This window comes from Silurus aristotelis, assembly GCF_946808225.1.
Source record: "Silurus aristotelis genome assembly, chromosome: 15".
NCBI lineage: Eukaryota > Metazoa > Chordata > Actinopteri > Siluriformes > Siluridae > Silurus > Silurus aristotelis.
The window spans coordinates 11,016,451-11,039,221 of NC_139588.1; the positions used below are offsets into that span (position 1 = coordinate 11,016,451).

The following is a 22,771-nucleotide window of genomic DNA, read 5'->3' on the forward strand; positions in this document are numbered from 1 at the left end:
TTTCCTGTTACTGCACGTTCAATCCACTGGTGTATAAAGTACGGACTCTCACTCACCACAGAAGGCAGTAAGAAGTTTGGGATTAATGTGGATGAGACAGAGGGAGTCAGTGATGTAAACATGACTGAGAACAGACACAATCATGATCATCATCATCTTTTCTCTGCTTGTGTTCTATATGTGGATCTTCAGCCTGCACACATTCATTAGGTAACATTTTTAATTCGTTTTGTATATATATATATATATATATATATATATATATATATATATATATATATATATATATATATATATATATATATATATAATTATATGGCTGTCAAAATTATTTTAAACGGCACGAAATTTTTTCCTTTCTTTACTTAGATATAAAATAAATAAATTAACTCCAGATAAAAATATTTTTAATCAGTAAACTTTTGTTTTATTTCTGAGTCTCAAATCAAACACCAAAATCGGCCATGATTCTCATAATTAACCCTCTGGGTAGCGTTTTGTGGGTTTTTCCCTCATAATTGCGACACAAACTTAAATTACTGTCTTTATTGATCGTACAGAAAAAAAAATACATCATTTAAATCTGTAAAATGTCTATAATTTTATATATATATATATATATATATATATATATATATATATATATATATATATATATATATATATATATAAGCTTCCTAAATTGACTTGAAGAGGTGCATTTTCTCCGGTATCACCTCATTAACTGTCAATTCAATTCATTTTTATTTGTATAGCGCTTTTAACAATGAACATTTGATTAAAAATGAATATGTTCTTTATGAGCAAGCCGGTGGCGACTGTGGCAAGGAAAAACTCCCCGAGATGGCATAAGGAAGAAACCTTGAGAGGAACCAGACTCAAGAGGGAACCCATCCTCATCTGGGTTACACCGAATGTCCATTTGTGGCAGGTATAAAATGTTGCGGAGTACAGTGATAATGATCAAAAGCGAACTGTATTCCTGAGTCAGTGTAGGAGACTGATGACATCAACTACAGTCCAATCCATCCTCCCGTTCTTACTCCGGAATTTCATGGAACCACCCAAGGCGTTGATGACAAACCTTCCGCAGCTGCACAGAGTGGCCTCCAGTCAAAGAGAACACTATCCAGAGGCAGGCCTGGACGAAGTGGGAAGATCCACGGAGGGGAGAGGGGCAGGAACAGTGGTCACTGGAGCCTCAGGAGCATGTTTAACGAGAGAGAGAGAGAGAGAGAGAGAGAGAGAGAGAGAGAGAGAGAGAGAGAGAGAGGGAAAAGATGGTGACAGGAAGAGAAGGATATGGATTATTAAGTGTACCTATTGTTGCATGAGAGTTAAAGTCACTGTGCAGTTTGGACTCTGGCAAGACTCGCTATGGCAGCATAACTAAAAGGGAGAACCAGAAGGCAACACAGACATGAGGGATCTCTGGGATAAGAGACGACCCACCACACCACCATCAACAAACCTGAGTGAACACGTGAATGTGAGGGGACGACAGCATACAAATATACCAGTTCACCAAACACTCTATATCCATGTTCCCTCCAGATCTGAGCCTTTACCTGAGGAAAATATCTACTGATTAAAGGCTTGACTGAATAAATATGTTTTCAACCTTGACTTAAACACTGAGACTGTGTCTGAGTCCCAAACACTGATAGGAAGGCTGTTCCATAACTGCGGGGCTTTATAAGAGAAAGATCTGCCCCCTGCTGTAATCTTCATTATTGGAGGAACCAACAGATAGCCAGCACCTTTTGATCTAAGTAGGCGTGGAGGATCATACTGGTACAGAAGTTCACTTAGATACTGCGGTGCGAGACAGTTAAGTGCTTTATATGTCAAACTGTCCGTGTGGAAACATAGCAAAGGCTCTAAATGATGTCCACACGTCTCTGCACTGATATAGCCTATATATATTTAATCACTGTACATATGCTTACATATATATCACATGCTGTAAATATGATAAATGTTTAACACATCCAAGCTGCCAGTTTTGGGCACCTGAGCAAACTCTTAACTCACTGCTGCTCATTTAGTAAATGAGATCATTAAGAGTCGCTTGGGATAAACACTTGCAACAGGAAGTGGCTATATCTCGCTATCTTTGTCTCTCTATTTTCTCTATGTAATTGTCCCTGTGTCTCTTTTAGTAAATGTCTCTGTCTCACTGTATATGTCCCTCTCTTGCTGTCTCTCTATTTGTTTCTCACTCTTTCTAAAGCTGTGTCTGTGTCTCTTTGTCTTTGTCTCTGTCTTTCCTGCTTATTTACATGTCTAACAAAGTTTTGAGTTTTGAAGTAATGCCATTAGCGATCTATGATGAAAGACTTCCCTGGTTCGATTCCTACCTCTAGTTTAATATTGAACATTATAAGAAGTTTTTAAAAACAGAACAATGAAGGATCATTAAAATTGGTTGCTGGCAAATCATGGGATATCAGTGGTGCAGGTGTTGAAGATGTGGTTCTTGTACCTGAGTCACTTCTCATAGACTTCGAGTTACTGAGAGAATGTACAGGAAGGAGAAGTTTTGACCCTCTACCATCATGATCTAAGAGAAAACACTGGTCTCCTAACTATAGAAAAGCCAAGAGTCCAATAAGCAAAGGCTTGTTTGCCTCTCCCTGTGTTGGTGTAATGGTCAGTGAAGTGGTCGCTGCTATCTGACTCACCTGGTTCGATTCCTACCCCTTAGATTTCCTTTAAATTGTTTAAAATATTTTTTTTTTTTAAAGAACCAGAAAAGGTCCTAAAAATCAGGTTCTTGCAGGAGATCCTGTGGCTCAATTGGAAGAGCTTTACCTCTGGGTTGAGAAGTTGCTGGTTCAAACCCCGGCCAGGGCTCAAAGTTAAGAGTATGGAAGGTTCCGGTGGCTGTAGTAAGGAAGGTGTCAGAAATGGCTGCGTGGAAGGTTGGATGTGGTTTCGGAGGGCGTATCCTGAAGCAGGGGGGCAATATCCGGGCATCTGCCCCCCCCGGTGTCTGAGTAGCTGAAAACAGGGGATTATGAAGCAAAAACAATCAAAAAAGTATCGACTTAGTTTTGCATATATAGGGAAAAAGGCTGTCAAAAACCTATCACCCTCACTTTTTCTGAGGCTGTGAAGCAGCAGGTCAACTACCTCATTGCTCACCAGACACTACTTTCCACACAGCTTACTCAGTGTGGGGACAAGCCAGATTCGAACCAGCAACCTCTGAGCTCAGAGGCAAGGCTTTTATCACAAAGCCATCAAGTACCACAACACACCTTCTTTTTTTGGGGGGTTTATCGTTTGTTTCAGGCTTCAAAGCAAGAAATTCAGACCAGACAGAAACAAGGATTCGAACCCTGAACCCCACCAACAGCAAAATACCAGTCTTAACCCACTGAACCATCAGGAAGGACCTGCTGCGACAATTGTTTAGAGCAGGTCTATCTTTTCTTTCAAACCATCAACACAAGAATATAACGCTAAAGACAGACATAGGAAGCAAACCCATGATGTGACTAGCAGATGACAAAGCAGGATTCGAACCCTGATTCACACCATTAGCAAGGCACCAGCATTACCCCCCTGAACTATCAGGAAGGACAAGCTGTGAAGTTTGTTTAGAGCAGGTCTATCTTTATTTTTAACCCATCAAAACAAGAATATGAAGATGTAGGAATCAGGAATTTAACCTACCTCATGACTAGCAGACAGAAAGCCAGGTTTGAACCCTGACCACCAACATTAGCAAAGTACCAGCCTTAACCCACTAAGCCATCAGAAAAAAACAGGATGGGGAAGCTTGATTAGAGCAGGTCTATCATTCTTTTCAAACCATCAACACAAGAATTTAACGGTAAAGAAAGATGTAGGAAGCGAATACAGATGTAAGTAACACAAGTTGAACCCACATTGTAAATAACAGGAAGAAAGCAGGATACGAACCATGAGCCCCACCACCAGCAAGATACCAACCTTAACCCGTTGAACCATTGGTGAGGATAGACTAGGAAGCTTGTTTAAAGCAGGTCTATCTTTCTTTTCAACCCATTAAAAACAAAAATATATCGCTAAAGAAAGATGTAGGAAGTGAATCCTGATCGTGACTGGCAGACAGAAAGCAGGATTCGAACCCTGAACCCCACCAAAAGCAAGAAACCTGATTTAACCCACTGAACCATCAGGGAAGACAGGCCAGGAAGGTTGTTTAGAGCAGGTCTAGCTACCTTTAAACCATCAACACAAGAATATAAAGCTAAAGAAAGATGGAACATAACCTACATCGCAACTAGCAGGCAGAAAGCAGGATTCAAACCCTGATCCCCACCTTCAGTGAGGCACCAGCCTTAACCCACTCAAACATGGAAGAGATCAGACTTGGAAGCATGTTTAGATAAGGCACAAGCCTTAAACCACTGAGCGACCACTGCTGAAAAGCATGTGTGCTTTTTGGAGGGTTCATACTTTGTTTCATGCCAGCGCAGTAAGAAAGAAGGCATGTAGGACTGGCTTTGAAACCTTATCACCAGCATGGACTATATTAAGGACCATGTTCAGGCACAAGCTTTAACCCACTGAGCTACCACAGAAGTGCCTTTTATTTGGTGGAGTTATCTTTCATTAAAGACCAGGAAATCAAGAAATTAATCCAACACGGAATTGAAATGTTTTCAGAGGGGAGAAGGTCCAGAAGTTTTATTTACCAACACAGCAACCAGCTTGACCAGGAATCAAACTCATCCTTGTGGGGATACTGACATTAACCCACTAGGCAGGCTATCTATCTATCTATCTATCTAATCTATCTAATCTATCTATGATGTGAGGTCCAGTTAACAGCTAAAACAGGTAGCAGTAATAACTACTTTTTACTTAAGTACATGTCAGAGCCAAGACTTCTTTACTTTCACTTAAAGTAAAAAGGTATAATCAGTACTTTAACTTTTACCCGAGTATTTTAAAACACGAGTATCTGTACTTCTACTTAAGTAAAGGATGTGTGTACTTTTGCCACCTCTGGTTGTGGCTCCTTTAAGAGCAGAGCGTTATTTTGGGAATAACCTGCCTTTCCGCTATTACTGCGTGTGTTCAAGAGGATTATGTGCTTATTATTTTCTAATACTCATTTCTAAGTTTCTTTGACTAACCCGTAACGCTGTTGCCAAGAAAAATACAAAAGCACGAGTTTTGGAAACCTGTCTGTGCTTATATGATTTCTGTTGTAACTGGAGTTAGTGAGCTCTCCCTTCACCCAGACTCAACGCGCTACAACGGCTTGTATCTAAACAGTAGCCGACCAAGAAAGTCATTGTTCAATGTCTTCCTCCTTCCTTTCACAACTATTTCTTTCGGCAGTTTATCTTTTGTCATAGTCGTGCGTTTTTTAAAAAAAAAGTTTTTTTCTCCCGATGCCGTGAAGTTCAGAACACAGGTGAGGTGCGTGGTTTCGATTCCGTTCGGAAATTTCATTGGTCTAATGTTATGGGGCTCAGTTTTTTGGCTTGAGGTTTATGATACCGGGAAAAACCCAGGAAAAAATCCATAAATTAGCTGCTTCGTTGTTTAAGCCGCGGGGTTATAGTCCGAAAAATACGGTATTTCTTGAACATCACATTTCACACTTAGGCCTAATTTGCTGTCAGAATGCCCTCCACTCTGGGGAAGATGTTCCACTATATTTTGGAATGTGGTGGTGAAGATTTGTTACTAAGCCATAAGGGTGTTATTAAAGTCAGGTAATGATGTAGGGTGAGGAGACCTGGGGTTCCAAATCATCACAACAGTGTTAAGTAGGGTTGAGGTCAGAGCTCTATAGCAGGCTACTCAAGATCTTCCTCTCCAACCCCATGTAAACCAAATGTTGGAACAGGTTTGCGTCTTCTAGTTCAAGTGAAGGGAAAATTGAATGCAATCGCATCCAAAGACATTCCATACAACGATGTGACTCAAACTTCGTGGTAACAGATTGGAATAACTACAAATGACTGGACAATTCAGATGTCCAAATATTTTTGCCTATATAATGTAGCGCTTGTCAAATATAACTTTTAAACCATTTAATATGTCTGTGATATTTAAATATCTTTTTCTTTACATACATATTTGTAGGAATCTATTTTAGAGGAGTTATAGTTTTTCAATTCTGTGTGTTCACTGCCCTCTACTGGTGCCGAAAAAAAGTCAAAACTGAAAAACAGTATTTAAGTGGTCAGCACTTTCCACAGAAAACCTGCAAAGCAAATCAAATCAGTTTTATCATCATATCGTTCAAAGCATAACTGATACTAAAGCAATCGTCAGTCACATCAACTTTTATACTGACGATCGAGAAAACTTGAAATCTAAAAACTTTAACTTAGCACCTATTAAAAATAAAAATAAATCAACTTTATTTTTTATCACAAAAACAGTTTTATTTAATGTCTCTGTATTTATTTATTTTTTTTTAAATAATTAAGATTTATTCTGTTCATCAAACCCTTTCTTTTAAATTTCAACATAAACATAGCGGGGCCATCCAAAATAATAATAATAATAATAATAAATCACACAAGATTGATGAGAGGGACAGAGGCCCAAAGACAGAGCAATAAAAAATACATCTTTCTCACATGTAAAATCCACACCCATGATTTTAATTTGAAATAAAACAGAATAAAATAGAAACAAGGATTTTGAATCCTGTTAGCACAACAAACCTCTTTAACTCCAAGTGCTTGAGTCTTAAGCCACTATAGTGGGTGGCATTGAGGAATAAGACTGGTTCAGCATTCAGAAATACGCCACATATGCAGGCTTTCATTCCAAACACTCCTTAAAAAATATTCTAGCTTAATCCAAACGGGTTTACGAGCTTCCACGTTAAAGTCCAAAGACATGAGCAGGAGACGTCCGAGTTGCCAATGTTAAAACAAATCAACTTTTCCAGTACACTGAATGAAGTTTTGAACACTGCTTTTCGAGGAATAACGTCTTCGATGGGGTCAATTTATTTTTCTTTTAAAGGTCTATCTTGAATTCTTCATAAGCAATTCACAGCGAAACACTTCGCTGTAAGATAAGAGATCGCTGTGGCTCACTCACGGATGGTACCAGAGCTGGACCAACATCTGTCTATACACCATGAATGGAATAAATGTTGATCCATTTTGCAATGACATTTATGTACTGGGTGTTAAGTTTCTAGACTCAAGTAGTCAAACATTTCCCCCAAAAAAAGGACATGGGACAAAGAAATTCAAGACTGAATGAAGGCCTCAAGAGTGCATGAAATAACGGGACTCCATTATGGAGAGTCTTTGGGACCACACACTATACAGAAATATATATAAAAGAATATAGACTCATGTTCTCAGGTGAAGGCTTTTCAAAATGCATCCCTTAACAGTGAATGTTTTTTTTTTTTTTTGTAATGGCAAGAAGTGTATATTCTCCCCCAGTGTGAGCACACCATGTCCTTTTCGAATTTTACATAAAATTGTCAAAGGAAACAGAGGAGAGAAGGTTTTTTTTTTTTTTTTTTACAGTGCTGGTGGGGGAAAAACAAACAAATGCAGGAGTGTACAGTAAAGTACGCAGCACAAGAAACATGGAGATGTGGCGTCCCTGTGGCAGAACGTTGGTTTTAGCTTGATGGAAGTATGGAGCGACGTCCAATGGTTTAGGTGGGAATGATGCCGTCGCTGTTCTGAATTCCTCGTCTCAGTTCCAGCTCTTCCAGCTTCCGCCACAAGTCCTCCCGGTCCTTATCCTTTTTCTTTTCCCTGAAACCAAAAGAAAACCCAGAGACTTGTAGACTGCAGGTGACTTTCACAATTAGTTCCAGTGTGGACCAAAAAGCTAAGAATCGTACCGCTGGCGTTCTGATTTGTAAGTTGCAGCAAGTTCATCGAACAGTGCGCTGTTCATCTCCATGAACGCTTTCAGCACGTTGTAGATTAAAGCAGATATCGCTCTGGTGATCACAAAAAAGGAAAGTAAAAAAGAGAGTTTGATTTTATGAACATGTTCGCAAACAATGCATTGAATGAACACAAACAGCACTGGGATTTTTGCAATTAAAATTCACCGTGGACATAAGAAACAACACACAAACCACAAGTGCAACCAGGGCGAATAAACTATTTGATTTTATAAAACTAAACTAATGGCAACCTCAGTTGAGCATGAGCAGCGTGCACTTAGATGCTGCAGCAGCTATTAATTATAGGGCTGAAACGATTCCTCGAGTAACTTGAGAAATTCGAATATGTAAAAAGAAATTAAATAAATTTGGTCAAAATATTATTATTTATGCTTCGTTTAGTCCATTTAACTACACACGAAGCAGTGTGTTTCACAGCTGACCATTATTACTGATGCACCACTCTCTAAACCTCTGGACAGCTCTGGACAGGTAAACACATGCTGCAGAATGAAACAAATGGAGGAACGGAGAGAAAACTGCGAGGGGCCACATTAAATTAATTTTTTTTTGCCTAATTCCGACTTTTCTCACAATATTTTAATTCTTAAAATTACAATTTTTTTTTTTTTGCCAATCAGACAGAGTCACCCGGTCTGTAGTAGAAGAAATATTTACACACTGTAACCCGTTTCATTTTCAATCAATATAATCGCATTGTATTAAACTGAGCCTCCAGTCCTTGGAGAGAACTAACAATCATCTAATTCATCTAACAATCAGCTCTGGAGGAGACGGAACAAGATGAGGCAGAGGAGCCTCGTTCATACACCAACAGCTTCAAACTTCCACAACATGGTGGATGTGTCAGAAATGTTGGATGTTTACATGAAATAATGTCACAGTTGGGAGCTAAAAAAAAAATCAGAATATTTAAATGTAGTGGAAACAGGCTTCCACAGATTCAGACCAAAGAAAACGACATTTATTTATATATTTCTATTTGCATTTTGATGGAATATGGCACTTAAATGCACTAAAAGGAAACGTTACTTTTAAGAGAGCTTTCTTATTTTCTCTTGTATATTTAGTGTTGCGCCTTAATAAAATACAAATAAAAAAAGCAAAACAAAAAGTACATTTTATCCGATTATTTGAATCGATGGAACAATTAGTAGAATAATCAATTACTAAAATAATCGATAGCTACAGCCTTAATTCATTATAATTACAACACACACCATGAATGGGAGTGAAAACAAACACCATACATATTTTTTTACAATAACATGGGCAATTAGACAATTAACAGGTCATTGATTAAGATTATAGTTTTATATACAGCGATCAGGCATAACGTAATGACCACCTGCCTAATTTTGTGTTGGTCCCCCTTTTGCTGCCAAAACAGTTCTGACCCATCCAGCATCAACATCATTAACTTCATCAGAAATTTGAGCTACAGGAGCTCGTCTGTTGGATCGGACCACACGGACCAGCCTTCACTCCCCACGTGTATCAATGAGCCATAGATTTGTGTATGTATAGCTATGTACAGGTATAAGGGCTTCAACAACTAATCGATAATAAAGCACTGGATCTGTTCAGTCATGACTCGCACGCATCAGGTTGCACGTTTTTAGTAATGCATTTTTTCCTCTTTTTAAATCAAGCCCGTTAGCTTGTGCATAACATCTGTTTTCAGAGATGATTTACTGCGGCTTTACAACCTTCAAATGCTTGTTTTCAATGTGTGTATATTTCATTTATGCAAATGATTTAATTATTATACAAAATAAAATAAAAAATTCTTCTAGAAGCTTCTTCATAGCTAAACAGAATGTCTGTGTATTTTTTCCAAGCATGGTTGTCATACTCAAATACTTTTCTTTCTGTAAAAACAAACAAAAAAGCACATGTGAATTTGTTAAAAAGAAGAAATCCCACATGCACTCCAAAAAACAGCCACTATAAGCTTTAAAATGTCAACAAACAAAAAATAATAATGCAAAAGCCACATATTGAGTATAGGTTTAAGTACACTTTTATGCATACATTTCTTGAATTACAGTTCTATATAGTTATAATAAGGAAAACGGCTTAAAAAATAATAATCATCGCATTCAGGGCTCCAGACTGCGAATACAATTGTCGCATTTGCGACCAAAAAAATAATTAATTGCTAGTAATATTTCTGTCTAGATCGCCACCTGTGACCATATAATTTTGCAGGTTATGACAGAATAACCTGCATGTTATGACTTTATATGTGGGTGTTCTGTGAGGAATGGCCTCTCACATAATTTGTTGACGTAATAAACTAAGATGCAGGCTTGAGTTAAAGCTTTCCCCATCGAACTAAACTAAACTAAAAATATCCGACTTTTTCAAACAAACACTCTCCATCTCTGTTTAACTCTTCCTCTGATCACACACACCGGTATTAAAAAAGCAGGCTGCAGTTGTGCCAGCGCTGGAGAAAGGAAGAACGACAGACACACTGAGAACCATCTTTCTGTCAGTGAATACAGAAATAAAAGTGCCAAAAGACATTTGAAAAACCTTTTGGATCTAAGAGTTTTCATGGCTGATGTATGATCACGAGACGCAGAAACTGTTTTGTGACTTCCGCTCTAATGCGGACAGAGGATTTGCGGGGAAAACTGATTTCATTACCGGAACAAATCATTTATAAAAAAAAAAAAAAAAAAAAAAAAAAAAAAAAAAAGACAGTAAGAAAACACTGCAATAGTCAAAAGCATAAAAAGTCTCGTGATCACATGATGGCGAAGAGCGTGCCACAGAAAACACCGTTAGAGTTCGCAGTGTCTCGTGCATGTGGACTGCGTGCGCAAAAGAAAGGAAAGAGATAAAAAAAAATACAATTTAACACCGCCTATATGATTGCTTCAGTTCCCGGGCCATGCTGTAAAAAGATGGCAGATGTATACACGACAAGAAGTAAGTGTTTTACATTTTTTAAAGTTGATTCTTGTGTGGCACTTAAAAACAAATTTGCCACCTGTTGTTTTTCTCATAAGAGCCAATGGCTCCTTAACTGATTTTATTTTTTGTCTGGAGCCCTCCAATTAAAAAATAAAAAAAAATCGTCTGATTAACTGATTTATCAAAAGAAATGTTAGTTGCAGACCTAATAATTTATTTTTAACCTATTTTTTTTTTTTATCATTTTATCACTTTAGTTATACTTTTAATATACTTTACTTTTTTAATTTATTTTTTTATATTCTATGTCTAGTTTACATGTTGGACAGTGATAAGAAACATTTACCTACATGTCGTACTCTGTATGAATGTGTATTTGGTAAATACAAATGTAAATTTGAATTTATGAGACATGTAAGGGACATTACAAAGTAACAAAGTCACACTAAAAAAAAGGGAGTTAGTGTAAAAAACATTTTGCTTCATGAGAGGAGTTGATGTATCAGAAATGCCATAAAGATCTCCTGGAAATCCAGCCATCAATTATGCCCAATTCTGAGTACACTTACGGGTTCCAGTGCTCTTTGGAGATCCTGTAAAGACTGGCAAACATGATGGGCAGGATAACACTGGAGTTCTCCTCTATCAGACTCATGATATATTCATTGTTCCAGTAATACAGGGCTCGCTCCGCCACCTGCCAAGCAGATTTAAAGTGTTAATACAGTGTAATTGCTGTTAAAAAGATGTGGCTGAAATGTATAAAGTAAATTTGTAGGTGTGAGTATGGGGATGACCTGAAAGTGAGGACTGGATACACATCTGGAGATCTGCTTGAACAGAGGCTCCTGGACCTTGACAAACTGTGTGGGCTCAATCACATCTAGGATCTCCTCCAACTCACCAAGGAACATAACCTTAGAACATGCCAGCAAGAGAATAATAAAACAGAGCAGGCATCTGCTGTCGCGGGGCAAACAACAGCTAATCGACACGCGCGATTTTGTTGTTACACAGGGTTTTTTTTCTGCACAACAAGAGCAAAGACGAAAGACTGGGTCATAGCAGAAGATACAGGAGCAGCACACTGGCCCTCTCTGATGTTTTGATTTTAGCCATGAGCTCAGTGAACAACTTGGCAGTTAGCTTAGCCAACAAAGAAACAAGAATCACACACCGATAGTGTTACCTAAGAGAACCCAATAAACTCCTGTGAAATGCTCAAGCATATTTATATTGGCAATTCAAGCTACAAATTGTCATTTACCTCTTTCTGACTGCAGGTTTTTGGCCAAAACTTTAACAAGCCCCTTATCACCTGAAAAGTTCAAAAATATAATGAGACACAGAGGGGGACAAAAAAGCTATCAAACAGAAACAGTAGAGCTGTGAGCAGGATGTCACTTACAGGTTCTGTTAGCGTGGGATCTTTCTCTAGGAATTGCACAATACAGTAGGCCAGCTGTAAGAGACACAAATGTGGAGAAGTGTGTGTGCTGGCCTGACAACAGCAGCAGTGAAGAATTCATACAGTCCCCCTCACTCCACTCACTGCTCTCCCTCAAGGCAATCTATAGAGCACTCACTCACTTACTGTAGGGTGTCCTCAATTTCACCCCTTTTAAAGAAATCTGCTCAGATACTGAACAATTTCTTTAATCACACAAACACCAAAACTTGGCAAAAGAAATACATCCATCTCGTGTTTTAAATGGCCTTTGCTTTTTACAGTGTGAAATTAAGAGTAAGCGGTCACGAGAATTGGTGCAAAGGGGAGGCACATTTCCAGTAAATTTCTGGAAACTTTGCATGGGAACTTCAACTAGGAAATTTTAGAAAATTACAAATTTGGTTCCAACTTATATGGAATTTATGAGAATTCATTAGAAATGTATACAAACTATCATATACAAACAAATATAAACATTTTATTAGGTCAAGCTGGCATGCATGCAAACTACTACAGATAAAAAAAAAAAAACATTTCTGACTAATTAAACTGTTAGTATAATTTGTTGCACAATAGCTTAGACACGGCACAAGAAAGATTTAAACGTAAATGTAGGCAATATTTATGTAATTTACATGACATGTTTTCACAAAATTGTGTGTGCTAGATTCAAGAAAATATCTGTATTATGGTATGGAAGGAGGCACAATGTTATAGGAAAACCTGCAATTTTTAAATTCCCAGTTTATTCACATTCATTTCCATGGAAAGTTTCTGCAATCCTAGTCACCAGCATGGATCAAGATGACACAGACAAAAAAAAAACAAAAAAAAACAAAAAAAAAAAAGACAAAAAAAGAAAAAAAAATAGTTAAACAGGCAAAGCAGGCACAAAAGCCAGAATACCTGTGCATGGAAGAGGGACAGACTTTTCGCTGAGTGTAGAGGCAATAAAACTTTTACTAGGAACTGCTTATGTTCAGCTTTCAGAGGAAGTGCAAAACCATTGATGATACTAGAAGGGAAAGAAAAATAGCATGAATCTCATCGTGGAATGAATGTGTACATTCTACACTACTATAAAAGACTACAAAGGCACACACCTTCCCAAGATCTCCAACAGCTCAGCCACCCCATTGAAGTGCTCGGTTTCATACACAAACCTGGAGAAAAGGCAATGAAAAACAGAGCACAAGAGGTCAGTGAGGACATATTCCACATCATATGATCGGACTCGTTACTAAATAAAGTACAATGATTTCTCTTTTCTTACCCTAGAAAAATGTTGTTGATCTGTTTGCGGATGAAAGCCCTAAGACCGAGGAACTTGCCATAAATTCTGTGCAGGACAGTCTTCAGGCAGTCCCTCTCACGAGGGTCCTCACTGTCAAACAGCTCCAAAAGCTGAGAACAAACAAAGCAGAGGGGAGACAGAGGCACTTGGTCAACAGGCGGGTTTATTTAGCAGCACCCAGAAACACACATATTGAACTGGCAATACATGCTTGGTAACAGTGACCACACAAAAAGAAACAGCTAAGCAAAGTGTACAATACACATACATTTACAAAACACACACCTGTAGTACAAATTTCTGGTCAATGTATTTTTTGGCAATGCTAGGCTGAAATTCCTGACTCTCCAAAAAGCGAATGAAGAACTCGTAGACAAGCTGGAAAAACAGACAAGGATTGGGTCACATTTTTCTGCCAAGGATAAACATTAGGATATCATAATTCTACAAACAACTCAGGATGTCTGGGAGCAGTATGATACGATTTGTGGGTGCAAAGGTTTAAATTTTGCAAAGTTGCTCTTGATTCCACCTGCAAGTGGGGCCATGAGGCTTCCAGCGTAGGTTCATCCTCCTCTGGGTCAAACTCATTACTGTCACTAGGAGGAAGTGTCCGGAATATGTTACAGGATACCTACCAGATAAACAAACACACGGTGAAACATCTTAACAGCCCTGTTGCTTACGAATGTCAAGTGAAGACAACGACAACTGAACATGACTGGAGCACCAACCATTTTGACAACCTCTGGATAGGTCTGTTCTGTGAGGTAACCACGGCTTAGTGTGACATAATCCACCAGCTCGTTCAAGGTAGAGCGCTTGTACTCCTTCATCTTGAGGTCAGACAGTGTGTCTATGAAGTCAAACAGAGTGCAACACTGCTGCAGCTTCTTTAGAAACAACTCTGGCTGCTCCTGGGCAGACACATCTGGAGGGAGAGAGAGTGTGAGATTAAAAGAGGAGAAAAACAACAGAACTGTGTGCTGTGTGTCTCTGTGCATGCACATCCGATGATTTTACAAAATCAGCACCTTTTTCTCCTTGATGTGTTAGAAATTAAACCCACGCCTCAACCACTAAAAGACACTTATCCTGTGTCAGAGTTTTCATTTATCTGTTGTTCTTTTTTTATTTTATTTTTTATTTTAAGAAATAAAAAAACCTGAACTCTAAACAGAAAAAACATTGTGCCCCAGAACAACAGGCATCTAAAATAAACTATGGCCAAATGCATAGACACTTAATTACCACACTGGCATTAATATGGTCTCTGCCCCCACCACTTTTGTAGCTATAATAGTTTTACAGTTCTAGGAAGGAATAGAAATCCATTACATTCTGGAGCATGGTGGTGGGTAGGGCACTGATAACATTGGAAAATGATGCCTTAAAAAGACCTCACCTTGTACAAGGGAATAGTCATGTGGGAACAGGCTTGGGCTTCTTAGTTATTGTCAACCCTAAAGCTCCCACATATACAACTGTGTTTGGAACAGTTAAGAAGGTCCACATAAGGGTGGGATGGGCAAGGGTCCACATACTTTTGGCCACACAAACTCTCTAAATATCTCTCATGCAGTATTGAGCTCAATGAATACCTGACCGCGAAACGTGGTGGGTTTGATACCTTTCAGTAGCGGCAGCTGCACTAGTTCGATGGGTTTGTCCTGAGACTTGAACTGAGACGAACTCTGGGATCGCTTCTGCTTAGCTTTTCGGACTGACTTCCTGGAGAAGCCGTCCACCTTGTCTACGGATGGGGGTGTGGTGGCTGCTGAAGACATAGCACTGAAAAAAGAAGAAAAGTAACATATCAAACCATATCACAAAGGTAAGACCACCGCACATACAGAACCAAAAATGTCAGGAAAATAAAGAATACACACTGTATTTATAAGTAATAACATCTTTCACATTCCCTCTGCATTTCTTTCACAATGTATGTTGTTACTGCTGTATGTTTATGGTTATGTTAGGCTGTATTTTAGCTTCTGTTTTTCAGGGTTGCCTCACCCAAGCAAAAGAACTGGCCCTAGGGTAAAACCGAGCACTGTTGTCTCATTGTTCAATAGAGCATACAATACAATGCCCACATGAATACCATACACTGGTCAATGAAATATAACACCGTTGGCAGGTTAAAACCAAGGCAGCGAGTAAAGCTAGCCAGATGAAGGATGGATGTGCTAGCAGCATGTAGGTCTTCCCGCTGACTGTCAACACTTACATAACACATCCTCACAGGCCCGATGGGGAATAACGAGGTCTAACCTGACAGGAAGTTTTCCTCACTGCCATATGCTTCACACACACATCATTACTGAATAAAGCTGCGTGCCAAGGACATGCTTTTAATAGGAGAACTGACCCTCAACCAAACTGAAAATGTTCATAACCAAGGTTAGCAGTCTGCCTGTGCTGCACATGTCTACACTTTACTGACCTTAACAGATCTTATAAACGGTCTTCGTCATGATGCACATTTCATTACAGAAATTCCTACACTGTGTTTGGCAAACAGACACACAAGAGATGTTAATAATGGAAGTAAGGTTTCTAAGGCATTATGCATTAAATTCAGGTCTGTTAGCTTGAGTATGTTATATTACATTCTGTCTCTAAAACTATGAAAAAATAAGAAAGAATAAGTGTGTTTTTTTTTTTTTTCCCCAAATACACAATCAGTCCAGCATCAACCCCCAAATTCTAGTCCTGCATTCAGGTTATTCCCTAATAGATCTTGCACTGTTTACTGGATATATAAGTAATTAGTAAAGTACCATAATAAACACCTTTTACTGGGCATGAAAGCAGCCATAAAAATGGACTTTGTTGCAGAAACACAGTCTCTGTACCAACTTCCACATATTGAGACACCCGCAGAAAGGATGAAAAAGATATACGGTCATTTGGTAAAACCTATAGAGTGGTTTTCAAGACAGAATTTAGTCAAGACACTCTGCAATATTTAATATGAAGTGGAAGATGAGTGGATTACTACCAGACTAAAGGGCGCTAGCCTAAGATTAATAATACAGGTCTGGGGTTCTGATTATGGAAGCAGAAAAGCACAGAAGAGCCCAAAAAGGTCTTGTATTGATATTCATCATATAAAAGGGTTTAAAAGACTGGAAAAGAGAGAAGCTACATAACCTGTAATAACCAAAATGATGAATCTTAGTTGACAGTACTAATAGTAATTTACAATTCATTGTTACATCGTGATGATATGACCTGAATGATGAAGAACTGGAGTTGGTTGCTTCTAAGGAGTATGTTAAAATTATTGAACGTGTAGCTGTGGATTATCATGCTACTACCATGACCATTTGCCAGCACTCACAGATGCCATTGAGTTTTCAGTACAAAACTGACTGAACAGTTAAATAGAACAGTTCATTTTCATTAGTTGGATCTAGAATTCTGCCAGTGTAATTCGTAAACGTGTGTGTGTGTGTGTGTGTGTGTGTGTGTGTGTGTGAGATCGAAAGAGAGAGAGAGAGAGAGAGAGAGAGTGAGAGAGAGCGAGAGAGAGTGAGAGAGAGCGAGAGAGAGAGAATTACATGCACCAATGTCACCGACTTCTCTGATGGAGTCAACTGATTGTGCCCTTTTTGTTATATTTTTCATTTTATCATCATCTGTTTCAGCTTGTCAATTCCATCTTCAGCCTCTGCCCATTTACCAAATCACCATATTTTCCATGCAAATTAAATGGCACGTAAAAAGGACAGAAGCCTCATTCTGTATGTGACTATGCTGGTATGTTACTATAGTTACAGTTTTTAAGAAGGCAGCACATTAATACAGAGTGGTGGTTAAATGGACTGCCTGTATATTCAATGGTTTAAACACACACCTTCCATTCAATCAGAATCAAGTTTGCAGGCAGATGATGGTATAACCAACTTTATATAACATAAAACAAATTCTAAAATAAAGACTGATAGAATAGACTATGTCAATCCACAGAAACAGGCAACAAAATGTAAATTAGCAAAAACCGGTCCTCATTTAGCCTTATATTTTGGAACAGGACTTAAAGATTTCCACTGGGAAACAGCAGTGGCAGCAGTAACAGAACAGCTAGATGTGCAGTCACTACACATAATTTGTGTTTTTGGCCTGCATTAACATGAAACTGTCTTTTTATCAAGTTGCATTATTTGTCACATAAAAGCACAATAAAATAATCACTTGCATGAAGGGCTGAAACAAATCTTTGAGTCACTCAATTAATTAGAATACAAAAATGCAACATATTTGCCTCAATGCTTCGTTTAGTCTATTTAACTACACACGGAGCACTGTGTTTCCCCACGGACCATTATTACTGACGCACCACCCGCTGAACTCTGGACCACTCTGGGGTCTCATTTGTAAAAAAAGATTTCCATGTGAAGGTTGTGCATGCGAAGGGCTCAGAGTTTACTTACAGGTGTGCACTTTTTCCCAGTCAATTTTTTTTTTTTATAAATTACAACCTTTGCATGGAAAGTAGCATAGGCACATTTTTATCCTTGTTCTGTGCGTATGCCAGGTTTATAAATGAGACCCCTGGACAGGTAGACACAGAAAATCCTGCAGAATGAAAAATGAAGGAATGGAGAGAAATCAGTGTGGGGCTCTTTTGGGATCATTTTTTTTTGTATTTCAAAAGTCATTTGAAATTCATTTTTATTGATCATTTTTTTAATTTATATATTTGTATTTGCATTTATGTAATATGGCAGTTAAATGCGCTGAATGGGTTTAGTTTTTACATATTGCAATTTCAGCAATAAAAATTTAAGAAAAAGAAAACAAATTACTTGCTCATTTCAGGAGTTTCTCCAAATTACAGCCACCACAACTCACATTTAATGTTTTCTTCCATAATGCATAAACTCGTTGTAAAAGACATAAAACTGATTATTTAAGAAACATTGGGAAACATTTCATAAAAACCCAGGATCCTGCTGTAGCAGATACTGCACTAATCCTGTCAACCAAGGTTGAGACTCGGAGGCCACCACTGGTACAATCTCAACAAAAATGGACCACTTACCAAAGCTTTTAAATGAAAGAGGACTTGGGTTTTCAGATCTACTCAAGGCATAAGAATTCAACCTGATCTCAGTAGTCTGTGACTGCCTGCTATATGCTTGACTGCATTTTCTTCAAACAGAGTTCATGATAGAAGCAAGCTGTACTAAAAACACATCAACATGGCCAAATAGACTGTCCTGCAGAAACAACTGCAGCTGAAGAACACTTGATTTCGCCTTCATCCAGAAAAAGAAAGGACTCTTTCAATGTGAAAAATCCAGATACAAGACAGAAGTTTGTGCAAATGAGATGTGTGTTAACAGCCTTTTGGTGATTTATCATCGTCAAATTAAAAAAACAGTAATCAAAAAGTATTTGATGGAATATTGGATGGAAAATAGGGCACAGACAAACGGTACAGAGCTCTTCCTCTATAACACAAAAAATATTTATAGTACACTACGCTTTTGGCCAAATACCATAGTTTAGGCTTTTGTGTTAGTAAATGGCTAAAACTGTTCTTAACTGACTAATAAGCCTTAAAAATGTCTAAATAAAAGTCTTTTTGGATTGGATCAGGTGCATATCTCTCATCATTTTTTCCCCCTTTCCACTCCAATGATAAAACGCTTGCATCCTGACAGCAAAAACATTTCTACAGGGGGAACAAGTTGGCAATGGGTTGCATTTCCTATATCTGGATCTATGCAAACAATCTGGATGTTCGCATAGGCTCACATGGTCATTTCTTTAAATCCCTAATGCGATTAAATACCTAACGTGAAATTAAAAAGTAGAGATGATTAGCAGTTTGAACATATACTTGGTCTGGGTGGTAGAATCTCGACTGTGCTGCTTAATTGGGAAACCACTGGTTTATGGTCGTGCCTCTCCTGAAGTGTCCATTTTTTTTTTCAGAAAGTGCTTAAAATCTGGCAAAGGATAATGATGTATATCCGGATGGGACTACAATGATGCTTGGAAAATAAAAATAAAAAGGCAACATCTCCAAACAGGATGGAGAAAAAACATTTCAAGGCCAATCAAGAAAAAATCTAATCACATAGTGGGACCTGTAAATTAATTTCTGTTCGAATAGGGCTTATGAGACAGCCAGCAAATATTTCTGATTTTCTTTCAAATGTGTCTGGCTGGAATTTAAAAAATGATGCAGGGGGGGAAAAAAGCAGTAACCTTGGGTTCATCTGCTTTGACAAACAGCTGATCATTCTCATGCTTATCTGATAAATGCCAGTAATACTGTATTAAGACTGTAGGTGCATTACAGAATTACCTATTTGATTAGGCCTTGTGCTAGCCAGCTAAAAAATATTTTATATTAATGCACTTTATAAATAATCACAAAAATACCACATTGATGGATTCTCTGATGGTCAAAATAATCAATAACCACATATCTGCTGATATCAAACTTTAAATGTATATGGGATTATACCATATAGTCCCAAATACAAAAAGACCCTAAATATAAGATGACACCCCCCCCCCTCTCTTTTTCCCCCCCAAAGTGTACCTTTCGGAAAAAATGCTTTTTGAAGAACAATTCTTGTCTATCATAAAGAAAATGCTTTAACTTGAAAATACTTTTCATATGGCATACTATATATAACCTGCAGTCATCTGGAGCCTAGGCTGTCCATCTCATTGTGAAAAAACATGTCTGTACCCATGCCTGGAGTATCCAATCGCAGAGCAGACTTACGTACTAACATACTTGCCGGTCAATTTCATCGATGTGGCCGATTTTAGAACCACTGTAAGCTTTTCTTTGACTACAGGTATTAGCATTTTTAAGACTTTAGACTTAAACATTTCTTAAGACTGTATTTTTGTGCTTGCCATCTCCGTATATTACATTCTGGCATGTCGTATTTTTTTGGCTGCTTGACAGTTGTTCGATGACTCGGCTGCATTTATCACTATGATTTGAAACTTTGCATCATACGCTTGCCGCAGATGGTGGTTCACTTAGCAGAACTGGTACGTTCTGGAAAGTCACTGGCCCTCATGCAGTCCCGGTACTGGAAACCACTATAGTTTATCAGGTTGCTTTAGTCCAGGGGAACTCATTAACCTGTATTTGGTGCCACCTATTTTTGCAGGTATATGGTTTTATTGACATGTAATACTCTAAAGCCCGAATACAAGATGACTATTTATTAGATGCATTTGCATTAGAAAAATAAATAAATAAATAAATAAATAAATAAATAAATAAATAAATAAATAGTATTTTCAAGACAATACGAAATAAATATGAAATAAATACATGGGAAACAAGTTGGCTAAAAGTGCATGGATGAGCTTAGTGGTTTAGAGGTGAAGCAAATCGTTGACACAATGAAAACATAAACAAACTCTTGCTCAAGTGTGAAAACAAACATCCGAATATCGACTGCAAACAAATTAAAGGCATGTGTTCAAAATAAATATAATGATGTTGACATGCAGACAGTTCAGCATACGCATAAAATAAACTTCATATACCAGGCAACATATTCACTTTTGGTTCGTGAAAGCCATAATATTTTGTCAGCCTGCACTTTCTTCTTTAGTCCACTATTATTTGCAGCTCTGACACAAGATCGACGAATCATTCTGTATGCTACTTGTGATCAAATCAAATCCCTTCAGAACATCTTTTGACAATCTGTATAATAAATCGGGTGAGTGGAGGACTTTGTCACCTCTCTCACCAGGCCCTTGACATGTACACCACATCAGATAAGGAATAACTTACTCAAGCAGTTTACAGGGAAAAACTGTGTGAGCTGAATTACAGTGCATGAAGCCTTTTGGGTACACAGGGTGAAATCTGAGATCCATTAATGATCAACACAATATATATCTGTAATGCTATATATATATATATATATATATATATATATATATATATATATATATATATATATATATATATATACACACACACACACACATACATACACACACATACACATAGATATACACACACCCTCTTTTTGTGCAGCATATAAATGACGTGTAAATGCAAACCCCATGCAACAAGATCATTGATTTCTTTACGAGTTTATAAGAATAACATGCAAATGCAAACTACTCGAGCTGAGCAAAGCCTCTGGTTTACTGCTGCATTCTTCAGAATGACACCTGATTGAGAGTTTGTGTGAGAGATTGAACGAAACACTGTCGAAAGTTTTGAAACCTCAAACACCGACTTCTAAACGATGCAATATTTACCTCAACCCGTCAGCTTTCCAATCGTGCTGGCTGGATACCAGGAGCGTGTTCAGGGCGGTGTAAGCTAGCGCCGCTGTGAAATGCCTGCTAGCTTTCCCCTTTTCACAGGACTAGCAAGCTTTCAAATCCAACCTCCAGCTCGGTAACAAAATATCCAGGCAGCCGTAACGCAATAACCGTCGTGCAGGTATTGCGATTAAAGAAACCGCTCAGAGCAGCCAGCGTTCGCGCTGAACAAGGACGGAGCAGCCAGCTACCAGTCGACCCGAGCGCGCCTCGACATAGCTAGCAAACAGGCTAGCCGCTTCTAGAAGCTAATCCCTCCGCTACTGTCCCAGCCTGGCTGCGGTTCCCCCCCGAGCGGCTTAACGTAAACGGAATAAACCGACCGGCTACATCTCCCACTCTTCTAACATGAACTCTAACATGCTTTTTAGAATTATTATCGTTATTAAGTAGTATTTTTTTTCTTGTAATAGTTATCGGTTTATTGAAACCAAACGCTAACAAGCAACCGTCCGAAGTTTTTTTTTTTCCTTTTTTTTTTCTTTTTTTTTTTTCTGCCTCAAAACAGACACAACGGCAACAAACTTTACTATTTCTTAGTCAAATATGCGCATAATGATTGGTTAGTGACAAAAGGTTCAGTTTAATGATTGGTCGAAATAACTGCCAATCTCTTGTGCCGGGAGTAGACACGCCTACAAAAGTAAACCGTCGATGACGTACGACAGTTAGCAAGTTAGGCTGAGCGTAAGTGAGCGGAGCAGAAATGCCCGGATGCTGTGGAATGTGGAACGTCACATCCGAGTAGTTTCAGATGAACACCGTCCAGTGTGTTAGAAAACCAAAACCTTTATTTTAAATATATTATTATTAATATTATTATTTATTAAAAAAAATATAAAGCACGAAATTCTTG

General features: G+C 38.2%; 1 protein-coding gene across 1 annotated transcript; it reads right to left on the bottom strand.

Annotated features, from left to right (window-relative positions):
* Positions 1–6,599: 6,599 nt before the first annotated feature.
* ppp2r5ea (protein phosphatase 2, regulatory subunit B', epsilon isoform a) lies at positions 6,600–22,463 on the bottom strand. Its single transcript, XM_083561993.1, has 14 exons — positions 21,850–22,463; positions 15,209–15,369; positions 14,313–14,509; positions 14,111–14,212; positions 13,864–13,956; positions 13,558–13,688; positions 13,388–13,447; positions 13,191–13,299; positions 12,243–12,296; positions 12,102–12,152; positions 11,632–11,751; positions 11,404–11,531; positions 7,838–7,939; positions 6,600–7,748 (listed from the first exon to the last, which is right to left on the bottom strand). Exons 2-14 carry the CDS (start codon positions 15,363–15,365, stop codon positions 7,646–7,648), a joined length of 1,407 nt encoding a protein of 468 aa, XP_083418119.1. The 5' UTR covers positions 15,366–15,369; positions 21,850–22,463; the 3' UTR covers positions 6,600–7,645.
* Positions 22,464–22,771: the final 308 nt, after the last annotated feature.